A 15,387-nucleotide genomic window follows, 5' to 3' on the forward strand; every position below is an offset into this window, starting at 1 on the left:
CTTAGAAAGAGTGACAGGAATCTTCCTTTTGGCATGGACACGTCAATTCTGACTCCTTGTTTTGACTTAACCACAGAAATTGTGCATGTCTTGCTCGTTTGAGAGCTGGACTGCTGCACCCTTTACTTCTACTCCCTTTTTGGATTCCTGGAGAACAGCAATGCTGAAATCAAGGACAGGTAGCAGTAGCAAATTTTGATGATCCTGTCTTAGGCAACGAAACATAAGAACAAGAAGTTTGTGGAATATCCACAGAGCAGTTCTGAAGAAATTCAAATTTTCTGAGAAATTATGAATTAAATTTTGAGGCCTGCTTACAAGAAAAGCTGTTTTTTAACCTAAAACCAGCTTAACAAGCTCTTTGCTGGTTTTATAGATTAATGTTTTAGGATTAGGGAGAAAGTTGCAGAAGGAAGATATTTTCCTTCTAAAAAAATAGGTAGTACTGAATCATCCAGCAATATTTGATCAAGACATTTAAAAACTCTCCTTTAGGAAGAGTTTTCTGGGTGAACATATTTTGTTTAATGTTACTTTTCATCTCATCTCACTTTCTTCTCTTTGTAGCTTAGGGAGGTATTTTTCAACATGATGTCTCAGTGTTTCCTCTTTGATCCTGAGTGTGCTACAAGCCTGTTTCAGGTTCAAGGGGGCTGCATCTGGATTTCCCATTTCTGACTCTAGTAAGAAGCATTGGATGAGTGAATTTATTGAGCTTTCCTCTAGCAATGCCACAAACACTCCTTGGTGTGGCTTCTTTTCACCAGCCTGTAGTCCTGATGAGTTACCCAACGTTTGCCACGTGCTGCTCATCTCCTTTCTGAACAGAAAATGAGGATTCCAGAGAGCTGTTGGGAAGCTGTGAAGAATACCAAGGGGATACAACTCTCTCACAGCCCCTTTTCTGCAAGGCTGCAGAGATGATTGTGTGTGTATATTTCAGCCTTTCTGCTTTTAAAGACCTTTACTGTGGCTACTGAAACATCGTTGCAGAAGCATCTTGGGGTTTACAATAAGAAGTGTAACTGTCATAAGCTTTTTGACAGCAGTGCAATTTCTTTGTTTCCTAAATATTCCTTTATTTCAGAGAAATGGCAAAGGAGAGCGTATTTCAGGATCTCCTGGAAATCCTGAGGAGCACCTCAAGTGAGATTGAGCAGGCCTGTGAGGGCTCCTGTGAACTGGTGGATCTCAGCTCCTGCCTGCTGCTCGTAGCAGAGTGCTACAGGTGCCTGAGGAATGCCTGCATTGAGTGTGCCAAAAATCAACGTGCCATCAGGTACAGCTAGGATCCACTTGAACTCCTTCAAAAATATAACCACCTGATGTTTGTGTGCCTTTGTGCAGAGATTCTTCTTTTACACTGCTGTGTTTGCTGATTTATTAACAGGTATTTCCTGCTTGATGCAATTCCTTGAAGTATGCTAGAAACAAAAATAACTGACCTGTTTATAGGTCAGAGTTTTGGGCACTGCTGGATAGCAGAACAAAGTGTGTCCTGAGTGTGAGTTCATTATGCAAATGATATGTGCCTGTTGGAAGTCTGGCTGTAGAATCATCCTTGTCTTTTTTTTCTTTCATTTCCTTAATTTTTTTAAATAATGCAATGAATAAATAGTCTTAATTACCACTTATAGGATTGGTATGCTTTTTAAAATACATTTAGACCTGTCTGTCACTCAGGGCAAAGTATAGTGTATAGAATTGTGCATATCAACCCTGATCCATGTGCAGGTGAGCTGATATGGATGGAGAAGTCATCATCAGTCTGGCTCCTTAAATTATTTAGCTGCTTTTTTAAAGCTTTTTTGTTTGTGCCTGTGCCTATTGCAACATTTAGAGGTTGCTTGGGATACAACCAGCTGCAGTTACTGAAAGTCTAGTCTACCAGCTGCTTGTTTTAAAACCAACCAACCAACCAACAAACATCCCTCCCAACAACAACCAGCCAAAGAAAAACCCAAACAAACAAAACCCACAAACAAAAAAAAACCCAAACAAAAACACACACACACACACAAAAACCCCCAACAAACCAAAACCTGTTACAAGTTTGTTAGATCAGAAAGAATTATTGTGGAGTAGAGTCTTAAAAGTTGTTTTCTTTGGACATGTCAAGTTTGGTTTGTTGAACTAGATTTTGTCCCACAGTTTTGATGTGGGACAAAGTTGCAACTTTTGGGCTGAGGGAGAATTTTGTTAATGCCATGAATGTTGCAGGACTCTCTGTAGAAGGCATTAGTTTTAGAATGAGGTGGGTCTACATTTAGGCTCTTTTTGTTTCTGGTAGTGCTGACACTTTTGATCCTGTTGTGGGTCAAGGAACTGATCTGACAGAAAACCTATATGCTTGTTCCTAAATTTTTGCTGGTGGCTGTTCAGCCAGACTGGGTTCCTCATTGTGACTGCTGTCACTCCCTAATTACTCATGTTAACAAAGCAGGGAGAACAGAATTGCATGGCTGGGACTTGGTAGGATTCCCCTTTTCAGTAGCATGCCAAATACAACCTGGTTATGGACATCTGAATTCCATGAGGAAGGAAAAGGAATTGTTAGTTTGTCATGGAATTTGGATGGCTAACCTGATTCTGAAGAAAAACGTGCTCTGCACTGGTTATTCTTGTGCTGTGTGCCAATCCCCACAAGACAGTTAGCATGGCTTTGCTTATTTAGGAACCTGCATCCTCACAATTCTTTCTCTAGCCTGCAGGAATACACAGCCTGTGTGTCTATAGAAAGTTCTGACTCTGTTTCTAACAGTGGAAGAGTTGGTGGGTCACTCAGCAGATACTGGTTTGGCTTTGTAGTAGAATAACAGTTGATGCTCCTTTTACTACTGCACTGGGTGCTTTGAGCCAGCACTACATTAACCACATGTTTGTGTTGATTTTAAACAGTTGCAAATGCTCAACTTGTTTGGGAATTAAACATCCTGACTGATCAAAAGTTGTTAGTGGGATGAAAATGATGCCCCTTTGATGCTGATTTGAAGTGTGCAACGTTCAGATATTCAAAAAAAACCCCACCTCAAACTACAAATTGCTTGATCAAAACCAAACTGATTGTTTCCAGGGAAGAATGCAAAAATTGTAATCACATGGATTGTACAAAGCTTTGAAACTCTTGGGGAATATGATGCTTTCTTCCTTCCAGGGCCATTTTTTTTTCTGCTTTGTGTGCTGTGAAGAAATTTGGGGTCTGAAGGAACAGGAAATGTTGTAATAGGTTGTATTTGATTCCAAATGGCTTCACTGATTTATCTTCACCATCACCATATTTTTCCATGTCTAGAAGTGTTCAAGGTCAGATTGGATGAGGCTTCCAGCTACATGGTGTAGTGGATGATATCCCTCCTCATTGGACTAGATGACCTTTAAAGGTCCCAACCCAAACCATTCTGAGATTCCTTCTCATTGGAGAGAGTATAAATGATTACTTGACTTTTCCTGCCTTCCTTCTCAGAGTTTTGTATGTTTCCCTTTGACCTGGCCCTGCTGTTCATCACTAATCACTTTGTTGATATTAAAAATCCTCAAAATTTATTACTAAGTAACATATATTGACACTTTCCCTGAACACCTGAATTTCAAACCAAGCCAAGTTTTTACTCAAATAAATCTGTTCACATTACAGGAATAATTTGGTCATTTTTAACATCTGATTTAGAAGAATAGCAAAAGAGAGGAAAGGGTACTTAGCTCTGAAGGTAGTGTCCAAAGTTGTTGGTGTGTGATCTGTTTGACTTGCTTCTGATGGCAGTAGTGTGGCTATTGATAGTCAGGCACAGCTAAGGAGGAGAAATTCCTTTTTATTTCAGTGCTTTTTAAGATGTTTAAGACTTGCTGTTAGCTTCAGTGAAAAGCTTTCTTGTTTTATTGAAGTGTATTTCATATCAAGTAATTATTTTTTTCTAATTTGATAATAGGAACTTGGGTCTCATCCCTACGTCTGTCCATTTGATCAAATTGCTTCATGGAATACAAATCAAAGGAGAATTGTTATTGACTGGTAAGGCTATGGATTTTGTTAAATATATAGCCTGTGCTATTTTTTTATACATGAGAAGTCTTGTGGTAGTATGATTTCACCTTACTGAGGCATTTTTTTCATAAATAAACTTAATTGTTTGTTGAATTGCTTCTTTATGCTGATAAAAAAAAAATAATTCAATCTCAAGTCTAGTTCAGTTCTATTTTCCCTCAACTGTCCCCTGTAGATGGTTAAATGGAAGATATATGGAAACTAAAAGTAACCAGAATATCTGAATTGCAAAAAGGGAAAGTTCCCCTAATACCTCCATTCAAACTATATTCTGCTGTTTTGCTGTCTTTTTATTTAATCTGCAAACATGAAATGAAATACTCATTTTTTTATTTGGATGACACTTGAAATAGTTCATCTAATTTCAGGAAACAAATTTTGGCTGTGAGTTTTTAAAACCTGGGTTTTCATTTTCATTTCTGTACTGTGGTTGCTGGCCAGTCAGGGTAATATCTGCCAAGAACCAGGTACTCATCTGAGTAGTGTTCACATTTCCTTAATGGATGAGCTTTTTCTTTACATGCAGGGAAGAGAAAATCTGACTACAGATTCCTTCCACCTTAACAGCAGTTATTGTTAGTGGTTCCTACCAAAGTGATTTCACTGGATATTAAGGCATTTTCAGTAATTCTCTTCACAATCTGCATTTTCCTGTGTGTGCCTATGGGGCTTGATATAGAGGACTGGACACCAGTCTTTACTGTCTATGGTTGCTGAGAGTGGGGAACACTTGGTTTATTGCTGCTTTTATTTCTTTTCACTAGCATTGCTTGCATGAGGTTTTCACTGGGTTCCTGTTGCTGCTTTTCTATCATTTTATGAAAGCAAGTGGAATTTCTGTCATACAGCAAACTATCCTCAAACACCTTTATGAAGGTGGGAAAGAGCAGTGAAGTCCAGGATACCATTTTTCTTTTTGCTGCTGCATTTGGCTCAAAGTGAAGCCTTTCAACCATGTGACAGTATTATCCTTAAACCATGCTGACTCTTTCACCTGTTTCTGGAATCCTTCTTCCAGGGAAGGGTGGGTGATTCTAGCAACAGCCCTTCAGTGTGGGGGGACCAGGACTAAACCCTGAGGATGGCAAAAAGAGCTTGCCCAGTGACCACAAAGATGAGGAACTGGTAACACATAGGAGTGACTTTAAACTCATATCACAGGGTTGATCAGGGAGGACTGGGAGAAGGCATGGAGGCCAAGAATGTTCTCCCCCACAGTTGTGAACCCCCTCATAGACCAGTAAGAGAAAGAAAAGGGATGGGAACTGAAATGCTCTTTTCATCCAGCCTGGTGTCCCTGCTAGGGTCCTTGACAGCCATAGCCTCCAATGGCAGTCCTGAGGAAGTGGACTTTCCATCTTCAGCTTATTCATAGCATCAGGAATTGAGGTATGAGAACACCATCTTTCAGGGGTGCCTCCCAGGATCTGCAGGAGAGCAAGCAGAAGGTACCCCTTGATGGTTACATGCATGGCCTGAGGTTTCCCCTTTAGTCCTGTGGTTGCTGACCCCTCCTTGATAGGGCACCCTGTGCCTGTGTCCTGTTCTCCTGCTGCTGGGAACTGAAGCAGTGAAGTTTCTTCACTGGGGGAGTGAAGGAGGGGGTGGAATCCAGTAGTTCCATTAGTTGTTTCAGACTTCCTAGCCAGAGGATATTGTAAAATACCTTTTTATCACCATTGAAAATGAAGGGGGATGTTGATCAGAAAGTTTTCAACAGTATTTTGATATGTTTTGTGAGTCTTATTCAACTTGTTCCACAAGTGATATTGAATAGCAAGTAGAATTTGATGTATTGACCAGGATAGATGATTGGTTGGCTGCATATAGTACTGATCCCTTTGGGAAATAACCTGTGAGGAGCATGACTTGGGTATTCCAGTTACAAAACAGCTTTCTGAAGAAGCCAGTGTTGCTAATTCCTTGCTGAGTGTTCTGAGGATCTTTTGTTCTAAGTGAAAATAAACTCTGTGCCTAGAGCACCAGCTCCTTCTACAGGGCACACATTAGGAGCTAACAGTTGAGCTGTGAATTATTAGCCATATTTTCAGAAGCAAGGCAAATTGCTGAGCTGGACTTGGACACTGTTGAAACAAAGGAAACCCATGAAATTAGTAAATGTTACTGTGTTCACTAACTATATCTCTGCTTCATGATTCTCCTTTTATTTCCTGCAGGCAATCCAGTCTCAGGGCTATTTATCCATTTTACCCAGTCACTTTCATCCATTGGTAACTGTTAAGACTGGCAAGGCTGAGTGGTGTGGTAATTTTTGTAGAAAAGTTCAATGTAGTACAAATTCTAAAAGGTAAAACCAGAGATGAAATAAAATCTACATTCTCTGCCTGCTACTGTAACCAGTGTGGTGGTTCTGAGGGAGGAGATGAGCTGCCTGCTCCAACAGTATATAAGTGATCAAAAAAGAAGGTGCTGTGCAAAGTGCTGTGATTAAAAAGCTGTTGCTAAGGCTCATTCAATTAAATCCAGACTCCTTTGCATCTTCTTTGCTAGGAGAAATACTTTTTTTTCCACAGTTTATCTTAGGCCCAGGTGCTACATACGTTGTTTGGCTCCTCACTTCAGTGTGTTTACTGAAATACCTCTACTGCAAGTTTTCAGCATATGTCTTTTTTTTTTTTAGTGCTATAAAAAATGAGATAAATTCCCATATGCTTGTAATGTACTTGTCCTAGCCAGCTTTAGAAAAAGCAGTTGTTTTGGGCCAGAAAACCTGATGGTGAGGCTGCCCTGGAATAGCTCTTTAAGGCTTCAGATAGACACAAAAATAACTAGTTCATTCAGACATGTGGCATATAAAGATTGGCCAGACCCACCTGCAAGCCAGCCATCCCTGTGATAATAATCTTTATTTCTAATACTTTTATTAAAACACTTTAATAAAAGTAACATTTTTAGGTTTTTCCCATTTGGTGTTGCTGCAGATAACTGTTTGTCTGTACCCTTCCTCCCTTCTTGCTCCCTGAGTTGGATTCCATACCCTGTTTTCTCTCCTCCTAATTGCTTACAATGCAATCTAGTAATTTATCTGGAGCAATTTGTATTCTGTAGTGTTTAGAGAAGGGAACCTGCTCTGAAGAGTTGCACAGAGGAAGCCAACAGCTAGATGGGATCAGGGGGCTGGTGGGCAATGCTGCTTAACAAAGTGTTTAACAATCTGCAGCCCTTCTGGGCAGGGTCAGGGGTGGTTTGTGTCAGGTAAGTCACACATGCTTGTGAGCCTGCTCTCTTTCCTTATTACTCTAGCAGCTCTCCCTCCTCTGTAAGAGAGAACTTCCCAGTCAAGTGAAGAAAAATTCAAGTGATACACTTCTTGGACACTCTCTGCAAACTGGGCTTCATCTCAGTGTTCTTAAAACTATACACACTGAAAGTCTGGGAAGTGAGTGATTGTTTAAGTACTTCACCTTTTAGTTTCAGGAGCTTGGATATTCCTGATGAGAAGACAGAGAAGATGACAAATGTTGTGCCCATCTCCCTAGCTTGTAATTAATTTGAATAGGGAGTGATAATGCAGGAATTGTACCTACTCATGTGGAAATGTTGCATGCAATAAGGTCAATTACATTTCTTATTAATTGATTTGAGACTACAGTCTTCCAACAAACAGCTAAGAAGCTGCTCAAAGTTTTGAGTCTCAGGGAAAAAAATATATTCTCTACAGAATATAGATTTCATGGATTTTTCCTAGTACCCTCTCTTCATTCCTTTTGGTTTAGTTATTTTTTTAATTAAAAAAAAAAAAGCCTCAGCATAGCAAGGTGGGTTTTTTTTTTTTTTATTTTCTGCTGTGGGTACCAAGAACACTTGCCAGCTGATGAAGCTGCCAGATGAACTTTAACTGAACTTCAGGCAGACTCAGATCTCTTTAAGAGGTAAGAAGGAGTTCAGTATATTAGGTTTTCAGTAGACATAGGAAATACACTTGTCAGAAGCCCAGGTAGAAAACCTCTTTCACTTCATAGCATGTGTCTTGGTTTGGTTGTGGGGTTGTTGGCTTGGTTTGGGTTTGGTTTTTTTCCCCTTCCTTTTTCCTGTGGCAAATCTTAAGCTTTCCAGCAGCATCTAGCAGACCTTTAGGAAGGTACTTTGAGGTTTTTCAAGATGATGGATCTATAGATTCCAGAGTGTAAGATCTGGATTTTAGGGTTCATTTCTGAAATCTGGAAAAAAAAGGGGGTAGCTTTGTTTCTCCTTAATCAATGGCAGTGAGGGCATGCCTGCTTTGAAGCAAGCTTATGTTCAGGTTGTGTCCCATTTGATCCTTTGATTGATTCCCACCCCCCACCACATCCTGGACAGAAGAAACTTTAATCTTTTTTGTTTGTAAATAGATCTTCTCAAACCTTTCACCGCTTCAAAATATTACTGCTGCCGAAGCACGTGCTTCAAATTCCAACATAATTGCTTGAAAACTGTTTATCTGCCAAAATACTTTTCTCTCCTCGAGGATGAAAAGGCCCTGGATGCCTGATAGCTGCCCTGCCTGGGACAATTTGTTGTGCAAGCTCTCTGAATGAGTTGATTGTCCTCTCTGAGCAGAGCTGAGCACAACTGCACCAGCCCAGCTGCATGTGCGTGCCTGAGAGAGGTGCTCTGAGCATCCTGCCAGCATCCCTCAGTTTCAGGCTGCTGGGGAGACTTCAGCTAGCACTGGCATGCTGTGCTGATGACATCCCTTCTGAGTGTTCAGGGGTTTTAAACAACCAGGGTAATCTGCATAAAAATGTGTTAATGGCAGGATGTTAACAGGGTAGGTTCATGTTATAAGTACTCCTGGAGATCTCTGTCAAAATAGAGGTCTAGATCTGCTAGCTGTTATACAAAGGCTTAGGCTGTTTCCTTCTCATAGTGTTATGGACTCCAGAAATTTGGGTAAATTGTAGTAGAGTGTGAGCTGGAATCCTTGACCAGGCATTTGACCATGCTTCCAGTTGTCTGGAAAGTTAAACTGCTACAGATACTCTCTTCAGCACAGAACTTAGACCATTCCTTTAAATGCAGTGATGAAAGATGATTCTATGTAAATTCTTTTAATCCTCTACTTGTTCCAGTGAGTTGAGGATTTTCTGGTAGGGTGTTCAGCAGTGTGAATATAGTATGTCTGACACCTGTTCACACCTCCTTCTTGAGGGAGGATGTGTGGGAAAATATGGAATAGCTTGTTTGAAGCATTTTTCAAATGCTCCAAATGCCATGGACTTACAAGGGAGCTACAGAGAAACGTTTCTTGCTTTGAACAGAAAAGGAGAAGGCTTGTGATGCTGTTCAGGTGAAGATAACCAAAGTGAACTTAAAATTTTTAGTGCTTTTTGTTGTTTTGTTTGGGTTTTTGTTTTGTTTTCTTCTCCTCTGCCTTCCAGGAGCATTAATAATATCTTGGTTTCAGCTCCAGACTGTTTAAGTGCTCAAACTGGTTTGGACCTGACCATCTATCACTGAAAGTGCATTGGAAAGTGCTTTTTAATCTGTCAGTGTGGAAGAGAAATACTGTGCAGAAGAAATGGCAATAAATAACCTTAGAATTCTGAACTCTGTAAAAATAAACCCATTATTCCTTCATTGAGAGTAAAAAAGGAAGGAGGGGAAGTCATAAAGGTATGGGTGTGCCTCAAAAATAAGAGGAACCTAGGCTATCTATAGCTTCCAGAGATACTATTTCTTGCCAAAGCCAGATGGGATGGAAGCATTTAATCTCTGATGAAACATCAAGACAGAAACTCCTGAGGTCTGCAGGAAAACTTCATGTAATTGGGCAAAGAAGGATACCTGATGTCTTTGCATACTCTTGAAGGTGAAGGCATGTTGTGGTTAAAAAGCCAATGAATTGCAAGCTGCAGGAGTTCAGGTAGTACCAGAAAAATCTTGTTGACATTTTGTTATGAGGAGTGACTGAGGGAACTGGGGTTGTTTAGCCTGGACAAAGGGAGGCTGAGGGAGACCTTATTGCTCTCTACAACTACCTGAAAGGAGGTTGTAGCAAGGTGAGAGTCTGTTCTCCCAATTAACAAACAATAGGAGAAGAGGAAATGGCCTCAAGTTCTGCCAGGGGAGGTTTAGGTTGGGCATTATGAAAGATTTCTTCACTGAAAGAAATCTTCATTCCTCTGGCATGACTGGTTAATCAGCTGTGCATTTAAAATTAAAAGGAACAAGAGAGTCAACTCTGGAACCCAAATATTAATTAATGAATGCCAATATTGACCAAAGGAGTTTATCCCTTCTGCTTCTATTTCCTCTTCAGTGGCTTTCAGGGGGTTGTTTTATTCTACTTTTTGTAGTTCTTTAGTCACATTGCACCAAATGGTTTGATTTCCAAATTACTGCTTGTGTTTGCTGTAGAAAAAAAGAAATATTTTAAAATATGCCTAGAAAGTGTGATGGAACAGTACACTTTTACTAGCCAGGCATGGTAGCAGAGCAAACACCCAGAGCTTACCCAGTGCATTTGGGAAACCATGGCTTGTTTTACTGCCTGTAAACTTTTAAAATGTATCCTGGAGACTCTCAAACACAATGGCTACTAAATTTAAACAACAGGACTAAGGAAGGAAAGTTAATCCTTCCTCTCTTCCCACATCAGGGCTTTCTATATTTATCTCTGGAGGAGAAGGCATACTGTTTTGTGGGGGGTTTTTTTGTTGGTTTCATAGCTGTTGTTTGGTTTTGTTGTTTTTTTTTTTCTAATGAGCAAATACTGTAAATTATTACACTGCAGCTTTGTTGTTATGTGCTGATCTACATGGAATAAGAGTAAGTGGTTATAAAGCCTGAACCATTTTATTTGTCATACAGACTCAAAACATCACAAACTGTTACTTTTTTTTTTTTGTCAATTTATGTTCATATTTGTATTAGCTTTTCTTCCAAAGGAGAGGAACTGGGAGAGAGTACAGTTCCTGAACAGACCCACAGTCCATGGGGTTAATTCCCCCAAAAAAAGCAGCATGAAAGGAGCATGCCTCCATTGCTTGGAAGAAAAGAGAATATAAAAAAATCTGCTCTTCCATTTATTTTTGTCTTTGGGGTTTCCTTTTGCTTCCTGCTAGCATAATTAAACTACTTCTGTTTCACAGCTTAACTAAACCAGATGCTAATTGAAACAGACTTTTTGTAGCCATATAAATAAGGGACAAGCCTTCATCTTAAGAGCTGCCAGTTGCCATGTATGATCTTTGCTTTGTCTGTCTAGGCTTTTTGTAGGGGGGATTGGTGCCAGTACTTTGCTGCCACTGTTAAAGGGAAAACTATAATTACATTGTCAAAATAATATTTATAGTATTTTCAGGGAATAATTGTGGGAGTGTGACGAATATATTATCCTCATCAAACTTTTGTGTAAACATAAGCATGAGTTTTTTATTTGAGTTATTCGTGTTGTTTTTGGCCTTTGTGTTTTTCCAATCTGTAAAAACAATATTGGGATTTTCATGGTCTTTGTAGCATTTGCAGAGTATGTGCCCTAACAATCAGTTGATACACTATCTGGTAGAAGTAAACTGCTATTTGCACTTGTGTTGGGATTTTGGTTTCATGTTTCCATAGCTTAAGAAAATCCTGTGGTTTTTGGAGTTTTGTTATCCTCTAATTGCTATAGCTCAGAGCATTTTACTACTTTATCAAACAGGAAAAATTTAAGTAATTGGTTTGTTCCCTAGATACCATTTGGGGTTGTTCAGGTTTGGGGTTGGTGTTGGGTTTTTTTTTTTGGTCCTTTGTGTTTCTCTCTCTTTTTTTTTTTCTTTTTTTTAATTGAAAGTGAGTCTGAATGCCTTTGAAAAGTGATGGTGAGCATCCACCAGTAACATCTATGCTATGAAGTAAATAAGAGGTTTTCTAACAGCCAACATTTGCCCTTTTCCTGGTTAACAGTACAGGCAGCACTTGGGCATTCTTGCTGCTAGGCAGTGCTGAGTTACCAGATGTAAAAATGCTCCAGTCCTGTCCTGTGCTCCAGTTTTAACTTTACAGCTGCTCTGTCTGTGCTGTGTTTTGGTGAATCATAGAATCCTTTAGGTTGGGAGAGACCTCCAAGATCATCAAGTCCAACCATCAAGCCAACACTACTAAGTCCTCTGCTAAAACAGATCAGAATCTGTCAGGGTTGGAAGGGACCACAAGGATCACCCAGAAGCTTGCTGTGGCTTTTTAATGAGCTGCCTGAGTTCAGAACATCTACAGAAGGATTACAGCTGTGCAAGCTTCACCCTTCCTAACCTGTCGACCTGATTCCACCTTCTGTGGGTGAAAAGGTTCTCTTGGTTCTCATAGTTTGGTCCAAAATCCACCAAAGGCTGTTGAAAGACTGATTCGGGTGGGCCTTGGTTCAGGTCATTGTTCCAGATCTTTGTTCTTTGGCCTTTTTTCAGAAATTGGAACACAGAGAGCCAACTTTTACACCTCTTTCAGCTGCCTGCAGAAGGAAAAGAGCCAAACCTGGACCGAGATGAATCAAACTGATGAACTGTCCTGAATTAGCAAACTCTGAATTCTCTGTAGCTCTTGTGTGTGTAGTGTGGCCTCTGTCTCTGGCAGCTTTAGGGCCAGGGACTCTCTCTGAATACCCCATTTTCTTATCTTATTCAGGGGAAAAGTGAAGGAGTAGGGAATGGGGCTTCCAGCTGGGCCTGGATCATCATTACCTAGACCCTGGATAACACAGGCAACTGTGGTAGGATCTTAGGTCTGAATACAGTAGGCTCCAGCTTGCTGTGCTTATCCCTTGTTAGTCCAGTGGAAAACTCCTTTCTTATTTTAAAACCTTTTTATAACTCTGCTCTAAATGTTCTACTGAGTTTGAATCCAGTGGTTCTTGATAGTGGGGCTCTATCTAGGAGAGAAACTAACCTGAGCTAATATCCTGAAGTTGTGAGGATGAGTAAGTCAGTCACTGGGCTGCCTTGCAGGTTTCCCTTTTCTCCTTGCTGATACTGTTTTTAGGCAGTGTGTATAGCTGTTTGGGTTTTTTTTTTTTTCTTGCTTCTGCAATTTGGAGGCTTTCTAGTACAGCCTGCCAAGATGTTGCTGATTTATGACACATGCATGGTGGTTTTATAATGTGGACTGATACCCACTTGGAGCACAAAGGAAATAGGAGTTTGCTGATGTCTATTTAATTAGCATGGTTTCTGGTTACTTTGGTTGAGGCTTGAAATGAATGGTAATGCCTATATTTCTGTGGACCTTTAAATACAGTGTTCTATAAGCCTTTTCCTTCCTTACTTCCTTGCTTTTTGCTGTTCCCTACCCTGCCAGTAAATAATGTCAACAAGATTCACAGTGAGGCAGGTTTCTAACCTACACAAGTCTGTGTGAATCAAAACTCACAGAGATCTCTGTAGATTGAAGATGGTCACCAGGTCTGGGGGGGGAACAAATGACTGTTCTATCATGGGTGGGAAATTTGTTCCCTGCCTTTCTCTTTTGATGGAAGGGGTTGTGTTTTTTGCTTTGCTCTGGCATTGCATGCTGAATCAGCAGCTGCCTGGGACAGCTCTGGTGGAGCAGGGCTGTCGTAGTTCTGACTGTCTCACCTTCCAGCAGCTGCTTGGTGGCTGTTTCTGGCTTCTCTCTGCATCAAAGGAAGAGGGATCAGTCTTTATCTCCTAACATGCTTCTAGGCTTTGGCCAGAAAAGGGCAGACATGGATGGGGTTTGCCCATTATAGACCAACCCCAACAGATGCTGTGGTTATTGTCAGTGGTGGACACAGTGCAGGTCATGTGCTTCTTCCCTGTCTTACATCTGTCCTGGAGGAGAGAGAAAGGATATGTTTACTGTAAAGATTACTTTATTTCTTACAGGATATGACCAGATCTGAGTTGGTTTTGTTTTTCCTGGCAGGAATGTCAGGATTGTGAGATCAAGGTGGAGAGAATGGAGCGAACAAAACCTTTCAATGCACAGATCTTCCTAAAGACAGAGCATCCTAAATATAATCTGGGGAGAAGAAACCTAACTGGTTTCACATGTACTGGGAGGAAATGCCTCTACTAAAGAGTCTCCCACAGAGACTCAAGAGTGCTGCTAGTTCTTCCTCCAGTAAAAATGAAGATGGAAGGGGGATAGAAAGGAGCTGGTGGAAGATCCAGGCAAAAACCAATGTGAGACATCTGCTTGTCTTCAGGTCAACTGTTACCTGTTTGGATAAAAATCCAAGTAGTTCTGTAGAAGTTCACCATGGCATTGTCTCAGCCTTTTGATTATTGTTGACATGGCACAACTTCCAGACTCTCCAGTGACATGAACATTGTTCTGGTGGAAGAGGAGAGGGCTGTCTGTAACTGTGGCTTTTCAGGCACAAGCTAGAAGACTCTTTTTTTCCTTTTTTCTTCTGCAGCATCCTTTTTTGCTACCAGCTTTAGCCTTGTTGAGAAATTGCCAATGTAGAAAGAAAAATTTAAAAGATTTGTAACAGGAGACAAATTTCCCTTTATTCCATCCTCTGGGCATCCATCATGTGTGATACAGAAGGAACAGTCACAAGGCACTGGAAAGAGGCAAAGCTGCCTTTATAGGTATAAAAACCTGAAAATAGATGGTAATGCCTAAAAATGTGGACACTAAAACTGTTGCTGTATATTGATGTGGGTATGCAAGTAAAAGTTTTGAATGTAATTTACTCATTGATCTCTATCTGTTGCAATAGGACCATGACCCATTTATTAGCCACTTATAAATGGTCCAAGGGAAAGAAAAGTCTGAGATCCTTTCCACCAACTTACAGAAGAAGACCATTAAGCTTTTCTGGGGCAAATATAAGCACTTCAGGGGAAATTTTGGGTTGAGTGAAACAACACCCACAATATTCCATCAAAAAAAAAAACCAGGAGAAATTTGCTTATAGTCTTGGTTAGTCTTTTACATGTTAATAATGTATTCAAACCTCTTTTTTAGCCCTGGACAAGGTATCATGTAGTGGTGTGTCCTATGGTTAGATACCACGAATAACACACAGTGGGTGGCCAGTCCTTTTTGTTATTCTTCTTGGTTTCCTGGCATAGTTTAAATCCAGGTTGAGACTCCCCAGGCCTTCAAACTTGCTGATTTTGCTACAGCAGGGTCTTTCAAGAGACGTTGTCTGTTAGATTTAGGCTCAGCTTTTGGGTTGTTTCAGGAGGAAGGTTTTACATCGTAGCACGTGCAGGAAGCTTATAAATGCAGTTCCCAAAGTCTGCAAGCACTTACACCACTTTTACTTCACATAGGAGAGTAATCTCAGGCATGTGTTTTTGCTGCTTGTGGGGCTAGAACAAGAGTCCTATTTATTATGTCTTCAGACTTTAATAAATAGTTTATTAAAGAAATGAACACATTTAGAATGTTTA

At 40.3% G+C, this 15,387-nt stretch overlaps 1 protein-coding gene across 1 annotated transcript in view; it reads left to right on the forward strand.

The window, feature by feature from the left end:
• Window positions 1–1,091: 1,091 nt before the first annotated feature.
• The window catches only part of ATXN10 (ataxin 10), a gene marked incomplete at its 3' end in the record, with an annotated part of 36,708 nt that continues 22,412 nt past the window's right edge, over window positions 1,092–15,387 (forward strand). Inside the window, exons 1-2 of the mRNA XM_008945138.1 lie at window positions 1,092–1,279; window positions 3,927–4,009. Coding sequence (XP_008943386.1) covers window positions 1,092–1,279; window positions 3,927–4,009 — 271 coding nt within the window. The remainder of the gene's footprint in view (window positions 1,280–3,926; window positions 4,010–15,387) is intronic.

Source organism: Merops nubicus, unplaced genomic scaffold, assembly GCF_000691845.1.
Source record: "Merops nubicus isolate BGI_N331 unplaced genomic scaffold, ASM69184v1 scaffold10558, whole genome shotgun sequence".
NCBI lineage: Eukaryota > Metazoa > Chordata > Aves > Coraciiformes > Meropidae > Merops > Merops nubicus.